The sequence below is a fragment of the Macaca nemestrina genome, chromosome 8, assembly GCF_043159975.1.
Source record: "Macaca nemestrina isolate mMacNem1 chromosome 8, mMacNem.hap1, whole genome shotgun sequence".
Taxonomy (NCBI): domain Eukaryota; kingdom Metazoa; phylum Chordata; class Mammalia; order Primates; family Cercopithecidae; genus Macaca; species Macaca nemestrina.
The window spans coordinates 26,160,508-26,178,683 of record NC_092132.1 but is presented as its reverse complement, the minus strand read 5'-3'; the positions used below and the strand labels follow the sequence as shown (position 1 = coordinate 26,178,683).

General features: G+C 42.2%; 1 protein-coding gene across 2 annotated transcripts in view; it reads left to right on the top strand.

Moving 5' to 3' along the window:
* The first annotated feature begins 2,339 nt into the window (after positions 1-2,339).
* LOC105468529 (mal, T cell differentiation protein 2) overlaps positions 2,340-18,176 on the top strand; it is a 33,182-nt gene continuing 17,345 nt past the window's right edge. Inside the window, exons 1-2 of one of the 2 annotated variants that reach the window (XM_011718758.3) lie at positions 2,340-2,498; positions 15,873-16,043. In XM_011718758.3, the coding sequence (XP_011717060.1) occupies positions 2,367-2,498; positions 15,873-16,043 (303 nt within the window). In that variant the 5' untranslated portion in view covers positions 2,340-2,366. Of the gene's footprint in view, positions 2,499-2,757; positions 3,100-15,872; positions 16,044-18,176 lie in introns of those variants that run through there. The other variant, XM_011718757.3, reaches the window with a different exon arrangement.

The window sequence follows — 18,176 nt, the reverse complement described above, 5'->3', positions numbered from 1 at the left end:
GGAGGAAGAGGCAGAGGGGTGGGGTGGAGTGGAGCTAAGTGTGTTTTCTTTCTTTGATTTTAAAGGTGTTGCTTTCACTAGAGGGAAACTGGTATTATCAAGAACAAATAGGTGTTGGTAGTGATCGTAAGAGAAAAAAGCATTCTAGAAAAGGGTTCTCTTTCAGCTAGGCACGGTGGCTCACGCTTGTAATCCCAGCACTTTGGGAGGCTGAGGTGGGCGGATCACCAGGTCAGGAGTTTGAGACCAGCCTGGCCAACATAGTGAAACCCTGTCTCTACTAAAAATACAAAAATTAGCTGGGTGTGGTGGCATGTGCCTGTGTTCCCAGCGACTCGGGAGGCTAAGGCGGGAGAATCGCTTGATCCTGGGAGGCAGAGGTTGCAGTGAGCCGAGACCACACTCCTGCACTTCAGCCTGGGAGACAGAGTGAGACTCTCTCAAAAAAAAAAAAGAAAAAAGAAAAAAAAGTGTTCTTTTTCAAGCAGATAATATGTTACAATAACAGAGGGCTCACTGACAACCTTTTTCATGCCACTGGTCACTGTGGAAGCAGGAAGGAGAGGTAAAGAAAAGATGGTTGAGGATATGCAGTACAGCAAGGAGGGTGCAGTAGGAAACCCAGTGAAAGTGTTCTCCTAGGTAGCAATGTTAAAATAAGCTCACTTGAGGCTCTTCTGAATCATTAGCCCTTTTAGAAACTTCAAGGACATATTAAGTTCATTCACTAAAATATTTTGGGCCTATTGTAGCTGCTGATCATCTCCATGATTACTTCTTTGAAGTCTTTCCTTTGAACATTTTTTAAAGTGCTTACTGAGAATTCTTAGGCAGAAAATAAAACAGAAGGATCATCCCCTGCCAATCAGAGTCTGAACACAGAAAGGGCTCATCGATCAAACAAATCAATGCAGAAAACTTAAAATTTCCTGTTAAATAAACACCACACATTAAATACCAGAAAGTGGTGACTAAGAGGTGGAGAGAGGAGGGATATACAATAGGTTTCACTCACACCCTGTTTTGTGGTTTTTACCCGGATGCCACAACCACACCTATGAGTTTCACTTATAAAATAATAGAGAAGTAGAGTAACTAGAATCTGCTGACCAGAGCATAGTGCTAAATACAGTTCCTCAGAGACTGAACCTGACAGGCAAGGTCAGGATTCAACATGGAGAACGTCTGATGAGATTAGCTAATGTTTTCTTTTTTCCAACGTGGTCTACCTGTGTGTGCTGATGCGTGTAGATGTGCTCATCTTTAATAGATGAGAAAATTAAGCTCATTTCCTCTACTGAACTTACAAAATGTTGACGTTAAAACCAAGGATAAAATGGAGATAAATGGGGATAAACTAGAGCAGGGAATTCGAACCATTCATAGAATTAAAAAAAAAAATCCCCTTAAGCCCTTAAAGGCAATAAGCAAGTAGTTTTATACCAGTGAAATCAATAATTAAAAGTTCTACGTAAAAAAATATAACCCATGAAACATCGTGTGTCCACTGAGCAGTGATACGCGCGTGTGTAAGGAAAAGAGCTGTCATATCAGCTAGCATTTAAGGAGCTTACTGTGCGCTAAACTCTTTTCATGTTACGTGATCTAATGTGAGCATCTATGCCAGTGGGTTTCACATCCCCATTTCACGGACGAGGACACCTCCGGTGACCTACAGGGACCCCGCGCCAGCGGCTGCTGCAGGTGACTCATCCAACTCCCACGCGTGACGCTGCCCGAGTGGCGTTTAAAAAATCCCACTCGAGTCCCATTTAGAACATATGCACCCCACTTTTTAAGTGTGACTGGTGACCTCGATTTTACCTTCTGAGTCACAGCCCCAAGACCTGTGTATCTGTCAAATTGAGCACAGTGGGCGAGGGCGCGCTCTGAGACTTGGGGAAAAGACAGGTAGAGAGCACAGATGCAAACTAAGGGGAGGGCTAGAAGGTAAAAATAGCGATCAGGTGTGTGGGGCCGCGCATGGAGACGCCCGGGGAGCGCTGGCGCTGGCCAGCGAAGCAGAAGCCGAGGACGGCGGAGCTGGGAGGACCGCGCCCGGCGGCGGCCGCACCTGTGCATGTGATCGCGAGCAGCTCGGGCAACCGGGCGGAGCTGCGCTCACCTGGGCCCACGTGACGGGGAGGGGCTCCAGGACCCCCACGGCCACGCCTCCTCCCGCGCGGCGCGCCCGGACCCCGCGGAGCCTAGCGGCGGCGGCAGCGGCGGCTGCGGCAGGAGCCCGGGAGGCGGAGGCGGGAGGCGGGAGGCGGGAGGCGGGAGGCGGGAGGCGGGAGGCGGGAGGCGGCAGGCGGCAGGCGGCAGGCGGCGGCGGCGCGCGGAGACGCAGCAGCGGCAGCGGCAGCATGTCGGCCGGCGGAGCGTCAGTCCCGCCGCCCCCGAACCCCGCCGTGTCCTTCCCGGCGCCCCGGGTCACCCTGCCCGCCGGCCCCGACATCCTGCGGACCTACTCGGGCGCCTTCGTCTGCCTGGAGATTGTAAGTGGGGCCCCCAGAGCGTGGGTCGCGCGGGGAGCGAGGACAGGCGGCGGCATCCTTGTCCCCCGGGCTGTCTTCCTCTGCGTCCGCCCTCGGCCTCCTTCCCTTCGACGTGGCCTTTTCCTGCGCTCCCTCCTGGGGTCCTCTCGGTGCCCCGCGCCGCCACCCGGGCCCTCCCGCCCAGCACCTGTTACGCGGGCACCTGCTCCCCGGCGGGCGACGGAAATGGCCTGGGGAGGGCGAGCAGGCGGCCCGGCAGAGCTGAGCATTGGGAATGTGGAGGAAAGAAAGGTGTTGGGGCTCGGAGGCGCCTTTAGAAACCCAGAGCATGGCCAGGGGCCGCGCTTGGCCGAGGCGAGCGTCTGGCTGTCGGCCTCGCCTGTTGCTAACCTGCCATTTTGTTGGGTGGTGCAAAGGTGTAGCCGATTACTGTGTGACCTGGAGGCTGCCACGCTGTGGAAAGTCGGGGCGGAGGGGGAGGCAACAGGAAGAGGAAGAGGGCTGCGGACTTCAGTATGCTTTTTGCCCACTCACTCTTGCCATCATTAGTGCCCTTTGGATTGGAAAGAGGAGCTGGGCAGGAGGCAGGGCAAGGAGAAAGGTGAGTTATGTGCCATGTCCTTGGCAGTTTCTAATCCAATGGGCGTGAGAATGGTGGGGGAAAGGTGGAAACGTGGCTGTCGAGTTCTTCTCTGCCTGCCTTTGCAACTTCTCACTTCTGGCCTCCCTACGCAACTCCAAACCTTTTTAGCACACTTTGTTGGGTCCAAGTAAAGGTGGGGTCACCTGCCTGTCGTGCAACATTTTTAGGTAGCTCTTGAACTTTTTCAGTGGAATTTTATGGAGTTGGAAACTTTCGAAGCTCCTTGTGGACAAGGAGAACATGTGCAAATATAAATTGGGCAACCTGAGGTTGCATCATGCTCTGAGAATGGCAAATAAAAAGTGCTCGGTTTAGGATTTTCATCTCTCCCCTCACCCTCGCCTTTGAGCTTGCATAACCTGGATTTGGGTCGCTTTGGTTTCACTTTTGTGCTTGTGGAGCTGGAACACCTTGTGAGCACTGTTCTATTATGCCAAGGTAGCCACACCACCCTAAGTTAAGTTTAGCCCAGATTTGAATCTGAAAGAGGAGACGTGAATGAGTTGCAGGCTATGACATCAGTAATGGGATCCTGACTGCGAGTCTAGTTTGAGTTTGAGCCTGGTCCAGAAGCATCTGAGTGCTTGGGATGAGGTGCAGGCATCCATGTGGGAAGAGCGGAGAGACGATGGCATTGGGCTGGCTGCCTTGCTGTGGGAGGGAGACACGTTTAGAACTGGAAGATCTGCAAAGAACGATTTCTTAGGTTCTCGGCTACTTTATTCCGTGTTCCGCAAGCTCCAGTTTTTTGCCTACCTCTTTGAGAAGTTTTTGTCATATCTGCATTCCACCTGTACTAGAATTTACAGACAGTTCATTGACATACTTTCTAAACTTCAGTACTTTTGCCTCTTCTTAAGCAATAATATACATGAAATTTCAAATTCGATATTCTGGTTATATATTTCTAATGTTTATTCAAATATATGTATGTATGTAAGGATACATGTATGTGTATATGTAAATATATATTCCTGTGTATATGCAAAGAAGGCTTATCCATATGCCCTCTAATCAAATACCATCTCAAGAACCTGTAGTCATGTCAGACTTTTAGAAAACAAGGCCTAATTCTGAGGGAAAAGAGTAGAAAGTGACTTAGTCAATTTCCCCCTCCCCCTCCCCATTATATCTTTTTAAAATCTAGATCAGTGGTTAGTTCTCAATTCTTTCTGTACTTAATAACTTGAACAGCTTTTTAAAATACTGTTGCCAGCCCAAACTAATTAAATCAGAATCTCTGGGGGAGTGCCAGAGTTCACTAGTTGTTTTTTAAAGCCTCCCTGGTGATTCTAATATTCAGATTCTGATATACAGCAGGGACACACAGTAGAGAAGACAGCTCTGCTCTCACAGATGTGAATTCCCTATCTGCTAAAACGACCACCACTCCCCAACCTAGGTGGGATCCCAGACTCACAGAAGTGTCCAACCTAATCCTTTTATCTCATTTCCTCTGGCTTCTTACATCCTGAAACATGTCTCACTCTTGGCTAGGTAGAACAGCATCACTTCCAAAAGCTTATTAGTTTGCTTCTCTGTTTTTATGGCCAACTCAGTAAGTTTACATTTTTAGGCACCCTTTATCTCCTTTACTTGAATATCAATCTCCCCCACCCCATTGAAAAATGACCAAAATGTTCCAATGAAACTGGTGACCTTAGAGAAACAAGCGACCACACTAGAGTCAAACTATAGCTCCTCGGCTCTCATCCTTTAGGACTGTTTAGAGATATTGGTTTATATGCTTTGAGAGAGCAGAGATCAAAGCTTCCTTGTTACCCCTACATTTAGAATACCCATCTTGAGTGGATGTACGGATAGAAGCTAAGTGAACACTTTTGAAGCAACTTAGCTCCTAGATGTCTCAATTTCCATCTAATTTTCTGATTCTTTTAAAATTTGCCATATCCCATGGCTCCTTCTTAAGAAATTCCTCAACCTGTAAAGTAAATGTGAGACTTTCCCAGGCACTGTCCTAAATGCTAAGTGATCTCCATTCTGGGGACCCATTATTTTAACCTCTGCCCGTGTTTCTGGATATCCTCAAACTCCATTTTAATTTTGATCTTCTGTTCAAATCCATTTGTCTTTAAGAGTTCTTCTGTCCCATTGCCTTCTGAAACTTATCATGTGAATATTGTACCTGACAAAGGAGGACTGGGCTATTAATAGTTGACTACGCTATTGACACCATGCTCTTGGAGTTCGGTTCTCACACTAATCATTTAACTTGGCTGAAAGAATTCATTCCCAATCCCCCTTAATGTATTCTATTCACAGCCTGTCAGATAAAAGCCATTTGTTGGGGAGATATTACAAAATATATAAATAGTGCCAGCCTACCAGCACCAGGAAAAGCATTATAACACTGACTTCTTAAGTGGAGAATATTATAATCTCACATGCATAGTGATTTTTTTTTTTTTTTTTTTGAGATAGGTGTGTTCCACTCCCAAGTACCTAGTTGTTAACTTTTTGGTTTTGGGCTTAGCAATACTTACCAATGCGTGCTTGCCACAGAGTTTAATCCTAAGTTAATATTGCAAAGCTAAGCCTTTTAGCTTAGAATGGAAGACATCACCTTCAAAATTCTCATTTTCAAAATCTCACAGTTTTCTGAGTGAATATTTTATAAAAATCACTTATCGGGCATTTACTGAATACCTACTATGTGCAAGACACTCCTTTGGGAACAAAAATGTTTAAACCCTTCCTCACCAGAAAGACCTATAACCTAGTTGAGAGTATATTCACAAAAGTAACTACCATTCAGGGAAGAAATAATTAAGTATGGGAAGTGAACTGCAGCTAAAACATTTTCCAGGTGGGTCTATCCACTTTAAAAAATAACATTGGAGCATCTGCACTATTGGGCTGAACAAGGTATTTAGGGTCCCTGCTCCCAATGAGCTTATCTTGTAAAATGCACAAGAAAAATTGAAGTTTTACTGGTACTAATCACGAAAAAGAATACAGATAATCATTGAATTCATTGTGTTTTATATTGCAGTTTTAGTGTTTAAGAAACTACTTATATTCCCCAAGTTATTCATTCACATTTATCTCTGTGGGAGACACTCTAGGATTCTTATTCACTTACTTCTAACTGTAGTGTTTTGGGTGCCATAGTAATTTTCATTTACTCAGCTTATAATTAAGAACACACTATGCATCAAGCCTTCTTTTATACCCTGAAAATAGAGTAAGTAACATAGTTCCTGCCCTTAAAAGAAATTACTGTTTGGTAGAATATAAAGTCAAGAAAGAATTACAGTGCTGTGTATGAATTGCTAATATTGGTTTATAAAAAGTATTGTGGAAAAGCAGGATAGAGTCCACCTGACTTCTGGAGAGGCCAGAACAGACAGCTTTAATGAGGTGGGGACATTTGAGGTTAGCCTTCAATAATGAGGCATGGTTCATTAGAAAATGGGTAAGAGAATTCCAGGTAGAAACAAGGACATGCACAAACACAGAGACAAGAAGGACAATGGCAAGAATGTTCCGTCAGTTGTGAGATTTTGGTGGGCAGTGGCAGAAGAAGGAAAAACAGCAGGTAGGACTCAGGTTCTGGTTTGCTGAGAAATGCTAGGCCGAGGCATTGGATTTATTGTCTGATGGAAAGCTGCTGAAGGACGGAGATAAACTTGATCCAACTTGTGTCTTAGAAACCTTTGAGTGATGAAGTTTGGTTGTAAAACAAAGAGACTGAAGGCAGGGAGAGCAGTTGGGGGCTTATTGCAATAATTTAGATAAGGGATGAAAAGAACCTGAAATAGAACCAATGAAAGAAAGATGGAGAAAAAGAGAGAGAGGTTTGAGGTTTGGGAAGTCAACTAAGTACATAAAGTTTGACTTGCCCCAAAATGATACCTAGATTAAACTTAAATATAAGATGTAACTCAGAGGAATTATGCCAGAAAAACAAATGTTAATGAAAGGATGATTGTGAGGGAGGGGCTTTAGGGGAGGCAGGTTCAGTCATGCAGATAAATCTATGGAAGGAACTTCAGGTTATTTTCAACTGAAAGCTTTGACTTTGGACTAGGAACATGTATATGTTCTGATGCAGAGTTTATTGCCTGGAAAATAAATTTTGACTGTGAAGGGACATTGTTTATTTGCAGTGTGCAGGAGGGAGCTGTCCATGGACATAGTTGTCTCCTAAATGGGTTTTAAAACTGTATTTTTTTTCCCTTTGCCTCTGGATTAAAAATCTTCATCCACATTAGAATAACCTTTAGGCTGGGCGCTGTGGCTCATGCCTGTAATCCCAGCAATTTGAGAGGCTGAGGCAGGTGGATCACCTGAGATCAGGAGTTCGAGACCAGCCTGACCAACATGGTGAAACCCCCATCTCTACTAAAAATACAAAATTAGCCGGACGTGGTGGTGCATGCCTGTAATCCCAGCTACTTGGGAGGCTGTGGCAGGAGAATTGCTTGAACCTGGGAGGCAGAGGTTGCAGTGAGCCCAGATCGCACCATTGCCCTCCAGCCTGGGAAACAAGAGCGAAACTATATCCCCAAAATAATAAATGAATAAATAAATAACCTTTAAAGGTTCATAAGGGAAAACAACCCAATACCCCTGCCAGAGATTATTATCAACAATCATTTGCTCTGACTGGCAGTCCTTTAAAAAAAAATATGAAGAACTGAAATACGGAAAACTTTAAACAAAGTAGCTGAAAAGATTCACCTTGAGCTCCAAAGGAGAAAGTCATGGAGAACAGATTTGTTTTGTAGAGCCTGATAGAAATGTTTTATATGGGGGTAGGAGCTGTGGACATGGTGTATTTGCAATGATATGGCTGAATAGAAATGACCCTGTAATGACAAAGGACAGGAACCAGGTTGGTGTGCCCAGTATCATGCACGTGCAGTACTTAACAAATGCTACTTGTTTGTTCTATAGTACAAACTGAGCAGTATGTGAAAATAGTCTGGAGACAGCATGTCCTTTTATAGATAACATATATGACAATCTCCACTTTTGTATAATAGCTATGAGAAGGAGGAAGGTAAAAAGAAAGAAAAGAGACAGTGATTTATACAGGTCTGGCCAATATCAGGGCATTGGCACGCAGGAACGATTTTAACCTAAAAGTGATAACTACTTACCTACAAACATGAAAAGAGAATTTTCAAGATCAAGAGGAATTATTATAAAGAAGAATAAAAAGAACCAGAACATATTTCTCCCTGTAATATGACCTGTCCATTTTAGGGTATCAGCTATTTAAGCAGCTGAATTGGAGGTTTAGGTCACATGGGGAAGAAGAAAGTATAACTCTTTAGCACTTCCAGACATATTTTTAAAGCCTTCCAATGTAAAGCTAAAAAGTAGAACAACTTTTGCAATGAGTATTAAGATATATTGGTCATAAGCCTCTTATGTATATGTCACTTCTCATTACATCCCAGAATTTGTTCTGTTTTCCTAATTAAATAAATAAATAAACACCTTGCTGCCTTGAATCTCTAATACAGGCCTATGCCAGGGCCAGTCCAGAAGTAGTTTGGACGGAAGTCATCATGGTTAGGGGACAGATGGGGACTGATGAGGGGAGCAGGAGGTACTGGGAGAAAGCACAAGATTTACCCTGGTCAAAAGTTCCAGTGGCAGTTACAGTAGAAATAGGTCATGTGGGCAAATTTGGGGCTGAGAAAAGATTAAAAGTTGGGTGTCATGAACTCAACTGGCAAGAGGTACAAAGTTTCCCATAACTTTCCATCTCAGCCTCCTGAGATCTGGTGCTAGGTGGTGGGTGTCACCAGTAATAATTTGAGAATTGAGAAGTACATGTTCTCGCTTCACTTGTTTTCATGCCTATTTTTGGACATCCACCATGAACCAGGGAATGAGCTGGGCTCCAGACACGAGTGTGTTCCTAGCATCCCTAGAAAGCTGCACTCCTAGAGCATTCTCTTCTGGAACCATTCATTACACACATTGATTGGTTTCCATTCATTTCAAGGAGGATGGATTGAGGACCTTCTGTAGAAAGCACCATCCTGGGTTTTGAGCCTACAGAGATGTTGAAGGCAATGTCACTGACTCTGACGTCACAGTCTAGTGGGTGAAATGGGCATGTGGATCCATGATTTCAATCCAGTTGTAATTGCTGTGGAGAATACAAGCGTCAGTAACCGTGGACGCACCGAGAGATGGCACCTGGCCAGGGAAGTCTTTCTGGAAAACATGGTAACTGGAGTTTAGTTATCCAGCAAAATTTTTACTGTCAGCATGCTAGGCAGAAGCATGGACAAGTGTGATCATTTCTCTATGCTCAGGGGATGAGGGACAGAGGCTGGAGTGCAAAGACAGAGGGTAGTAGGAAAAGAAGCATTACAGGGGAGATGATGAGCTTGGGGAGGGGGCAGCAGTATGCCTCGTAGTGGTACCAGTGATCTATAGTCACATTGTGAATGAATCCACACTTGTGTGGACTGCCTTGTAAATACATCTACCAGTGATTATATTGTATCTGTTGGCTGAAGTATGTTGCTAGTTTAAAGAAATCTTTCAAAATGCAAATTGTATGTAAAATGGAGCTAATTGCAGGTAATTTTTTTTCTAGCTGATAAATTTCTGTACATACTGAACACTTCTATAACCATGATGTTTCCTGTGCAGCACCCCAGAAGTAAACATCCATTAAAATAGAAGGGGTTACAAGTAGATAAAGTGTTCTGAACTTTTGGGTGGGGGAGCCACATGCCCCTTTGTGATTCTGATGAAAAGTGTGGACTGTATCCTCAGAAAAATGCATATGTACTTGTCTACCCTATTTTATATGATTTTAGGGAATCATGTGGAATATGGGTAGAAACCCTGCTTTAGAATGAACACTAAACCATAAGAGGGGCAGAATAGCAGGATGTTAAAATCATAAGTTCTGGAAGCCAATTGCCAAGTTCAAATTTCATGTCTAACACTTATTAACTATATAACTATAACTATAAGGGACAAGTTATTAATGGATTTGTACCTCAATTAACTTATCTATGAAGTAGGAATAATAATATTCTCTCAAGGTTTGTGAGGATTAAATTGGCACAAATAAAACCCTTATAACAGTGCTTATAACATAAGAGCTCAGTAAATGTTAAGTAATATTTCTGCTATCATCATTAGCTTCAACCTCTTACTCTAACTCTACAAGTCAGACTGAAAGACAAATATTTTTTCGCTTTTACTCTACGTTTGCTGGTTGTTCATTCTCACTGCAGTAGAACAGTGAAATATCCAACATATAGATAATATAATTAGAAGGAGGGAGCTTAACAGGGAAAATTCTAAACAATGTTTTCCCTTATAGGATAGTTGAGCCAGTCTTTATCCTTTCAAATTCACTTACCTTTTCCTCTTCTCATTCCAAACATTCATTGAAAATAGGTTACGGTAGAAATTAGCCTGTTTACTTTGTGGGTATACTAAGATGGAGGTGTCACATTGGTTTGAAAAAGTGTCAGAGGGTATGTTTAAAAGCAGATAATTAGGAAATAAGTGACATTTGAAAAGAAAAAGGGCATTTGCAAAAGGAATCCTTTGGGAACGTAAGACCGTCCAAATAGGAGATGAGTGAAGTCTGTAATTCATGCACCCAGAATTGCAAGAGTTGCTGCTTGCTCAAGAGCATGTTTTCCCGTGGGACTATGTATTTTTCCCATTCCACAGTTTCTAGTGAAAACATGTTTTAACATCAAACTCTGAGGGTTCAGTTTAGTGTGATTGGCGGATAAGTACTTCTGTGGTTTTCTTATGGGAGGGATTCAGCCAAGTCATACCTTTCTGGTCTGCAGAGGCCACGCACACGTAACACATGTATGTTAAACCAGAAAGAAGATCAGTTGTTTTAGGAATGTGTAGCAATTTAATAACTGAAATTCAGAATATATTTGAGTACTTCTGGTATGTACCCAGTACACCTAAAGTTGGGTTAAGAAGATAAAAGGCAACCGAGTCGCCAGGAAAGGCTGATACCTACTCCTAGGAGGTTTTTACCTTTGTATTGCCTGGAAGCAAAGGTAGTCTTTGTTCGAGCTCGAGGTTTGAAGTCATAAGCACTGACTTGGTTTCTTAAAGAAATTTCAAATTGAGGTGCATTTGGCTATTTTATACAGAATTATTGGATTTTTTAGAACACTAGAAAGCAGTGGAAGGCAGTAGTAGAGAAGGGGTCAGAATGTGGATTCAGATCCAAGATGATGAGAATGTGGGCGAAACATATAATAGTTCCAAATACCTTTCTTCACAGTGTGTACTCTGCAGTTGCTACGGTATTTATCATCTGTTCTCTGTCAGATTTAACCATTTTTGTGTTCTGCTTTTTACCTCTAAAAATATGACCACCTCCGGAGTCATCTCCGCTAAACAGGAATGCTGATAATTACACTGGTTTGCAAACACTCTAAGCTCACTAATGCCCAGAATTAGATGAAGTGAATATACTGAGCGTTGGTCCTGTCAAGTTTTAAAGTTCAGTTTTTTAAGTTGGAACCAAGTTGGGAAGCTCAAGAAGAAAAGTAGCTTTTGTCAAAAGGAAATCACAAAGTAGGGAATAATAACTATGTCAAGGCCAGAGTGACCCATACAGCAGTATGACAATCTCAGAATGAGGATGGTGGCCCTCCAAAGTGGGCTCAATTATGTTCTTTGGTCCATCCTCTGTCTTCTAAAGCGAGCCTAGATTTCACAGAATCTCAGCTCTAGGGATGTATCATATGTATTTACGTGAGTGAAAGAGAGGGGACATTCATACACTCCTTCCCTCTCCCCTTTCCATGCAGCACATACCCCACAAGTGAGGAGGCAAATCTGACTCCTGTTCATGCAGTGCTTAGTTTCCTTTCCAAGCCTTTGAGATGTTTGAAGGGCTATAATTCTGAGCACGATAAGAACAGTTAATCTATACTGCTTTACAGCATAACCTCTGCTGTCAAAGTCTTGGTCTGTCTTGAAAGCTTACTCTGAAGCTGCCTCCCCTGCCTACCTTTCCAGATTCTTCCCATTATATTTCTTCTCTCCTCTCCCAGCCTCTCAGAGCACACTGTGTTGAGCTCTTTTTATAGCACCCACTACAATCTGCTCCTGAATCAGTTTAATGGTGTCTGTTTCTTCCTTATTTCGAGCTCCTGGAGATGGAACCTTGCCTTTTTTGTTTTTTCTTGAGTGTTCTTCTGCAGTGCCTAGCAGTAGGTTTGGGGCTGGCCTGTTTGAGGTCCACTCTGGGTTGAGTAAATGCTGTGTTTAATTCCAAAGGATCATACAGCCTTCTCCTTACAGGTGTGAATGTATCATAATCCCAAACTCATATTATTATGTTTATCTATTTGGCTCTGCCTGTCCCTAACAAACAGCGGCCAATTGCTTTTTATTATCCTCTGTATTTGCACATAGGTTCTCAGGAAATAACTCCGAAGAGATATTTAATAATGATGTATATTTCTTAAACTGTATTTAAAGTTATGTAGATTATTCTTTGTGGGAGAGTAAGAAAAGGCTACCAGAAAGAAGAAAGTGGAAAAAAAGGAAAGATTGATCCACTGAAGACATTCTTATCACCTTCAGTTATGTATTAAATAGTATGTAAAGGTAAATAATATTTTATCAGGAACAAGTTTGTTTCTTTTATAGGCACTGATAAGGTGGTGGTTAAATTTTTAAGATGCATTGATATTCATTAGATTTATTTCATAACACTTTCTGCATCAGTTGTTAATTTTTGATTTGACATTAGGACTCGAGGTATACACCACAACTATACATTTTTTTAGACTGGTGATTTATCATTGCTCAAGTGATCATTTATGCTTTCAAAAATGTTTCTTCAAAGTAGTAACAAATTATATAATTATATAATTAAAAACTTGTGTTTTTAACTTTCAGTGACTTGTGGAGTAATTTGGATATCTAGATACTTAAATGCAATGTAAAGATGAGTATTGATTTTTAATATTTGGAGCTCAAACGGTTCTCATATGAGCACTAACTTGTTTACTAAGCAAATAATTGAGCGCGTGCTCTATCTCTCACTCTCTCTGGGTGTGTGTGTGTGTGTGTGTGTGTGTGTGTGAGAGAGAGAGAGAGAGAGAGATTGATTTTCGCTTGAGGTGTCTTCAGGGCAGGTATGTAGCCTAAGGTTTTGTGCTGCCAAATCTAGCATAGTACCTGACTGATGGTTAGTAAAGGATTATTGTATAGATTAATAAATGGCTTGGGATGCAGAGACATATAAAACAGTATGCTGCCAAGAAGGCCTGGTAGTGCAGATGGAGGGCCAAAGGGATTTAATTACAGTGTATCTCACTGATGTAACAAAGCCCAATAGGGAGGTTGCCCAGAGGAGGGAGGCATAACTGAGCAGGGGTGGATCTCAGGAAAAATGTTGTAAATGATGTGCTCAAGATTAGATATGAGTGGGAGAATCTCAAGTACACATAGGGAGGAAATGACATTTACGGCATGCAAGTAACAGGCCACTCTGATGTGAAAGATCTTTGTCTTGGAACTGTGGATTTTTTTTCTCGCCCTAATACAAAATGTGAGGAGCACAGTGGTAAGAGACAAGGATGAAAAAGACATGTCAGGTCACAAATGGCTTGGAATGCCATGCAAAGAATGCATGGTGTATGGAGGAGACCAATGGTGATAGATGCATAAAACTCATTGTCTTCACACCATTTCTCCTGCAGTGTTCCCTCAAGCCTAGTGGCCCATGCCAGAAATCTGAGGATTTTCCTTATCTGTCCTTTTTCTGTCGTGTCTCACATCTGATCCGTTACCAACTATTATCATGTCTACTTCTAAATTTCACTCTAATCTATTCCTTTCTCTCTGTCCTCAGTGTTCTGATTCTTACACTCTGTTGGTGTAACAGTCTCCTGTGTTACACCATGTTAGTGAAATCTCTGTGTTGATAGAGCTAGAGAAACACAGAGATGTGCTCCCCCGCCATCCACCCTTTCTTCTCCAGTCTGTTCTCACATTCTAGCCAAAGAAAAATTTCCAAAGGCAAATCTTGACCATGCTAGTTTCTGCTCAAGATGATCTTGGCTTTGCCGTCGCCCTTAGGTGAAGTTCGGTTCCTTGGCCAGAGCTTCAGCACCTCCTCGCTCAGTCTCCAGTGCAGTTCTCTCCATTCCCCACCAGCGCATGACCCTCCTGTCTTGCTGAGCTTTGTTCTTCACCTGTGCGGGGCTCTTCTCAGCTCCCGTCCTGGAACCTCCCTTTCCTCCCTCTGCTTTACCCCATAGCCCTGTGCTTTGAATCGTTCCTTCTAGGAAGCATTTTCAAATCTGGATTTAGAGCCCTTGGTGTGTGGACCTGCAGTGCCCAGTATTTGCCCAATTGTGACATTTATGAAGCAGCTTTTTAATCACTTACTTGTCTCTTTAATAGACTGTGAGTTCTGTGGTGACAGAAACCAAGTGTAACCTGTTTACCATTTGATTCCCAGCACTTGGCATAAAGCCTGAAATGTAATAGGTATTTACTGATACTTAGATCTACAGATATGTGAAGTACTTATTCCTCTGTCCAATATATAATAGATACTCAGTAAATGATGGTAGTTTTTATTGTTTACCACCATATACAACAGCTGCAACTATTATTCTAGCCATTTTTTACTAACAAACTCTCTAAGGAGCAATGAGATCAGGAGCTGGTTTATAGTGATATGAAGAGCAACTTCAGGGAGAGGAAGTGGAGACCAGGCAAAGATGATTTTTTTTTAAGATCAGTAAATATATATATTATTTATATTCTCATGACAAATAGAACATGAAGTTTTTAAATGATGCTATTTACTGATTTTTTAAAATGTCAGGTGCTTAGGGGATTAGTCTAAAGACAGTGCAATATTTTGTCATAATGATAGCCCAGTGGAACAGAATGGAACAGAACCAAACCCACAGCATATGGCCTCCTGATTGACAACAGTAGACTCTTGAAAGTATAGTCATTTCAGTAAATGACACTGGGTCAATTGAATATACATATGGGGAAAAACTGAATCTTGACCCCCTACCTCATACCAAATGCAAAAATCAGTATAAGACAGGTTGTAGATTTAAATGTGAAAAGTAAAAATAATGAAGGTTTTAGAAGAAACACCTAACAGAGTATCTTCATGGCCTTGGGGTAGACAATGATTTTCTTTTTTTTTTTGTTTTTTTTATGCTTTATGTTCTATTGTACATGTGCACAACATGCAGGTTTGTTACATATGTATACATGTGCCATGTTGGTGTGCTGCACCCATTAACTCGTCATTTACATTAGGTATATCTCCTAATGCTATCCCTCCCCACTCCCCCCAGCCCACAACAGGCCCTGGTGTGTGATGTTCCCCTTACTGTGTGGTTGACTGAAAAAATACCTTCATTGAAAAGGTGGTAGTCAGAGAATCGATAAAGTCAAAGGAAGGTATTTGTCAATGATGAAGGAATGCTGGGCATGTAGAAGAAGAGAGTCCAACTTGAAGATACAGGTGTGGAGATGGATCAGTTCTCCAAGCCAAAGGATTGGTCTTGCACCTGAGGAAAGAAGGCATCTTGCATGATAAGGAGAAAATCGAAGGGGTGGGATTGCTGGAATATGTGCAGGGGTCTGGGAGGAAAATGAAGGCAACACTGAGGGTAATACAAGCATGTTGAATTCTGTTGTATGAAAGGTATCTTTTAAGCAAACCAATTACCCTCTTTCTTTTTTTCTTTCAGCTGTTCGGGGGTCTCGTCTGGATTTTGGTTGCCTCCTCCAATGTTCCTCTACCTCTGCTACAAGGATGGGTCATGTTTGTGTCCGTGACGGCGTTTTTCTTTTCGCTTCTCTTTCTGGGCATGTTCCTCTCCGGCATGGTGACTCAAATTGAAGCTAACTGGAACTTCCTGGTAAGGGCTTTTTTTGTTAAGTCTACTGCAGGAGGATGGGAGAAACCTATATCCTATTCTGTTCTGAAATGCCAGACTCCCAGTTCCGCCAGTTGCCTCTAATGGGAGAGAAGAGGTCCAACCACAGAAACCACTGTGGTGCTGTGTGGCTGCCTTGATGGACAACAGGGCTTCAGTTTGTGAAATCTCTGTGTTGATAGAGCTGAGAAATAATTCTGTTACTCCCACAGCTTAGATGACTCTTACTCAAAAACTGTTTCATTTCATACAGCAAATGAATTGCATTACAATTATCAAACAAGTGAACAAATGCCTTTGGGATCTAAAGGTTGTCACATGTATCTTGAAATTTTCCATTAATTTCTGCCTCAGATATTTAAATATATATATTTTTTTCAGAAAATAAATACTTAGAAAAGGGCATGTTTCATATTGATAATCAATGTCTGTCCCAAATTAAAAAGAATTGGTGAGTTTTTAAAAATGAATTTGTGGCCGGGTGTGGTGGCTCATGCCTGTAATCCCAGCACTTTGGGAGGCCGAGGCAGGTGAATCACAAGGTTGGGAGTTCGAGACCAACCTGGCCAAAATGGTGACACCCCATCTCTACTAAAAGTACAAAAATTAGCCAGGCATGGTGGTGTGTGCCTGTAGTCCCAGCTAGTCAGGAGGCAGAGGCAGAAGAATTGCTTGAACCCGGCATAGGTTGCAGTGAGCCCAGATTGTGCCACTGTACTCCAGCCTGGGTGACAGAGCAAGACTCCATCTCAAAAAAAAAAAAATGAATAAAAAGAATTTGTGGCCAAGTACGGTGGCTCATGCCTATAGTCCCAAGACTTTGGGAAGCTGAGGCAGGAAGATCACTTGAGACTAGGAGTTCAAGGCCAGCCTGGGAAACATGGTGAAACCCCGTCTCTATAAAAACTACAAAAAATAGCTGGACGTGGTGTTGCACTCCTGTAGTCCCAGCTACTCAGGAAGTTGAGGCAGGAGGATCACTTGAGCCCAGAAGGTCGAGGCTGCAGTGAGCCATGATTACACCACTGCACTCCAGCCAAGGAGACAGAGCAAGACCTTGTCTCTCAAAATAAAATAAATAAAATAAAATAATTGAATTTGCAATCAACACAACTTTTAAAATTATGAACCATTAAATTAGGTCAACTTTTTGCTTAACATATAGAACTTGTCTGTCATGCTTGCAGCCATTCCTTCTCTAAGACTGTTTTAGAATGACTCAGTGGATCACAGTGCTTCGGTGAAGTTCAGGAAGGACGCCCATTAGGTTATAATCACACTTTGGTGTTTAGAAGCTTACCTCAGACCTTCAGTCAGGCTTTATGTATATTCCTTTCAAGTATAACGGCATATTGTTCCACAGCTTTAGTGCAGATGTTAGAGAAAAAGATCTGTTCTTGTTTTATTTATAGGGCATGAGAGGAACTGTAATCCTAAATGTTATTAGCGGTGAAGTGTAGGGAGTGTGGCTGGCCTTTAAGCCAGCCCCGGGGCAAATGGCACAGCTTAGTATAAAGCTAAGAAGGAAGTGGGGTACAGTGGTTACAGTCCTGCATGGGCTTTGAGCATAGATCTGGTTTGCTTAGTAGCTGTGTGGCCTTGGGCACAATTGTTAACCTCTCTCAATTTTAATTTCTTCCTCTGTAAAATGGTAGTATCATCTTTGGTATTGAGTACAGTCATTCATGTCCTTATTAACTTATTTGTTTTTCCAAGTTTGCATTTCCCACCCATTTGTAGCATTATATCTGATGTTCAGGAAATTAAATGTAAGCGTTTCTGTTGTTTTAATTGTGCTACTCTATGAAAGTGACAGCTGAAATTGGAAATCTTTGTTTCACAGGTCAGCTGCAAAGGTTACCTGTGGTCTTTTAGCTGGAGTAGTCCACTGTTACTGAGGCAAAAAATGGTAATAGCAATACACAGGGTTGACTGTATGGTAGGCATGCATTCTAAGAGCCAACTCTTGTCTTCAAGGAATTTATTAAATGTTTTCCCTATTTAGAAAGGATTTCTCTTTTTTTCTTCTTTTGTGTGTGTGTCATTTTTGGTTTTGTTTCTGTGTTTTTATTCAGTCATTTTTTATTATATGGCTTACTTTTGTTAGGTTTGGTA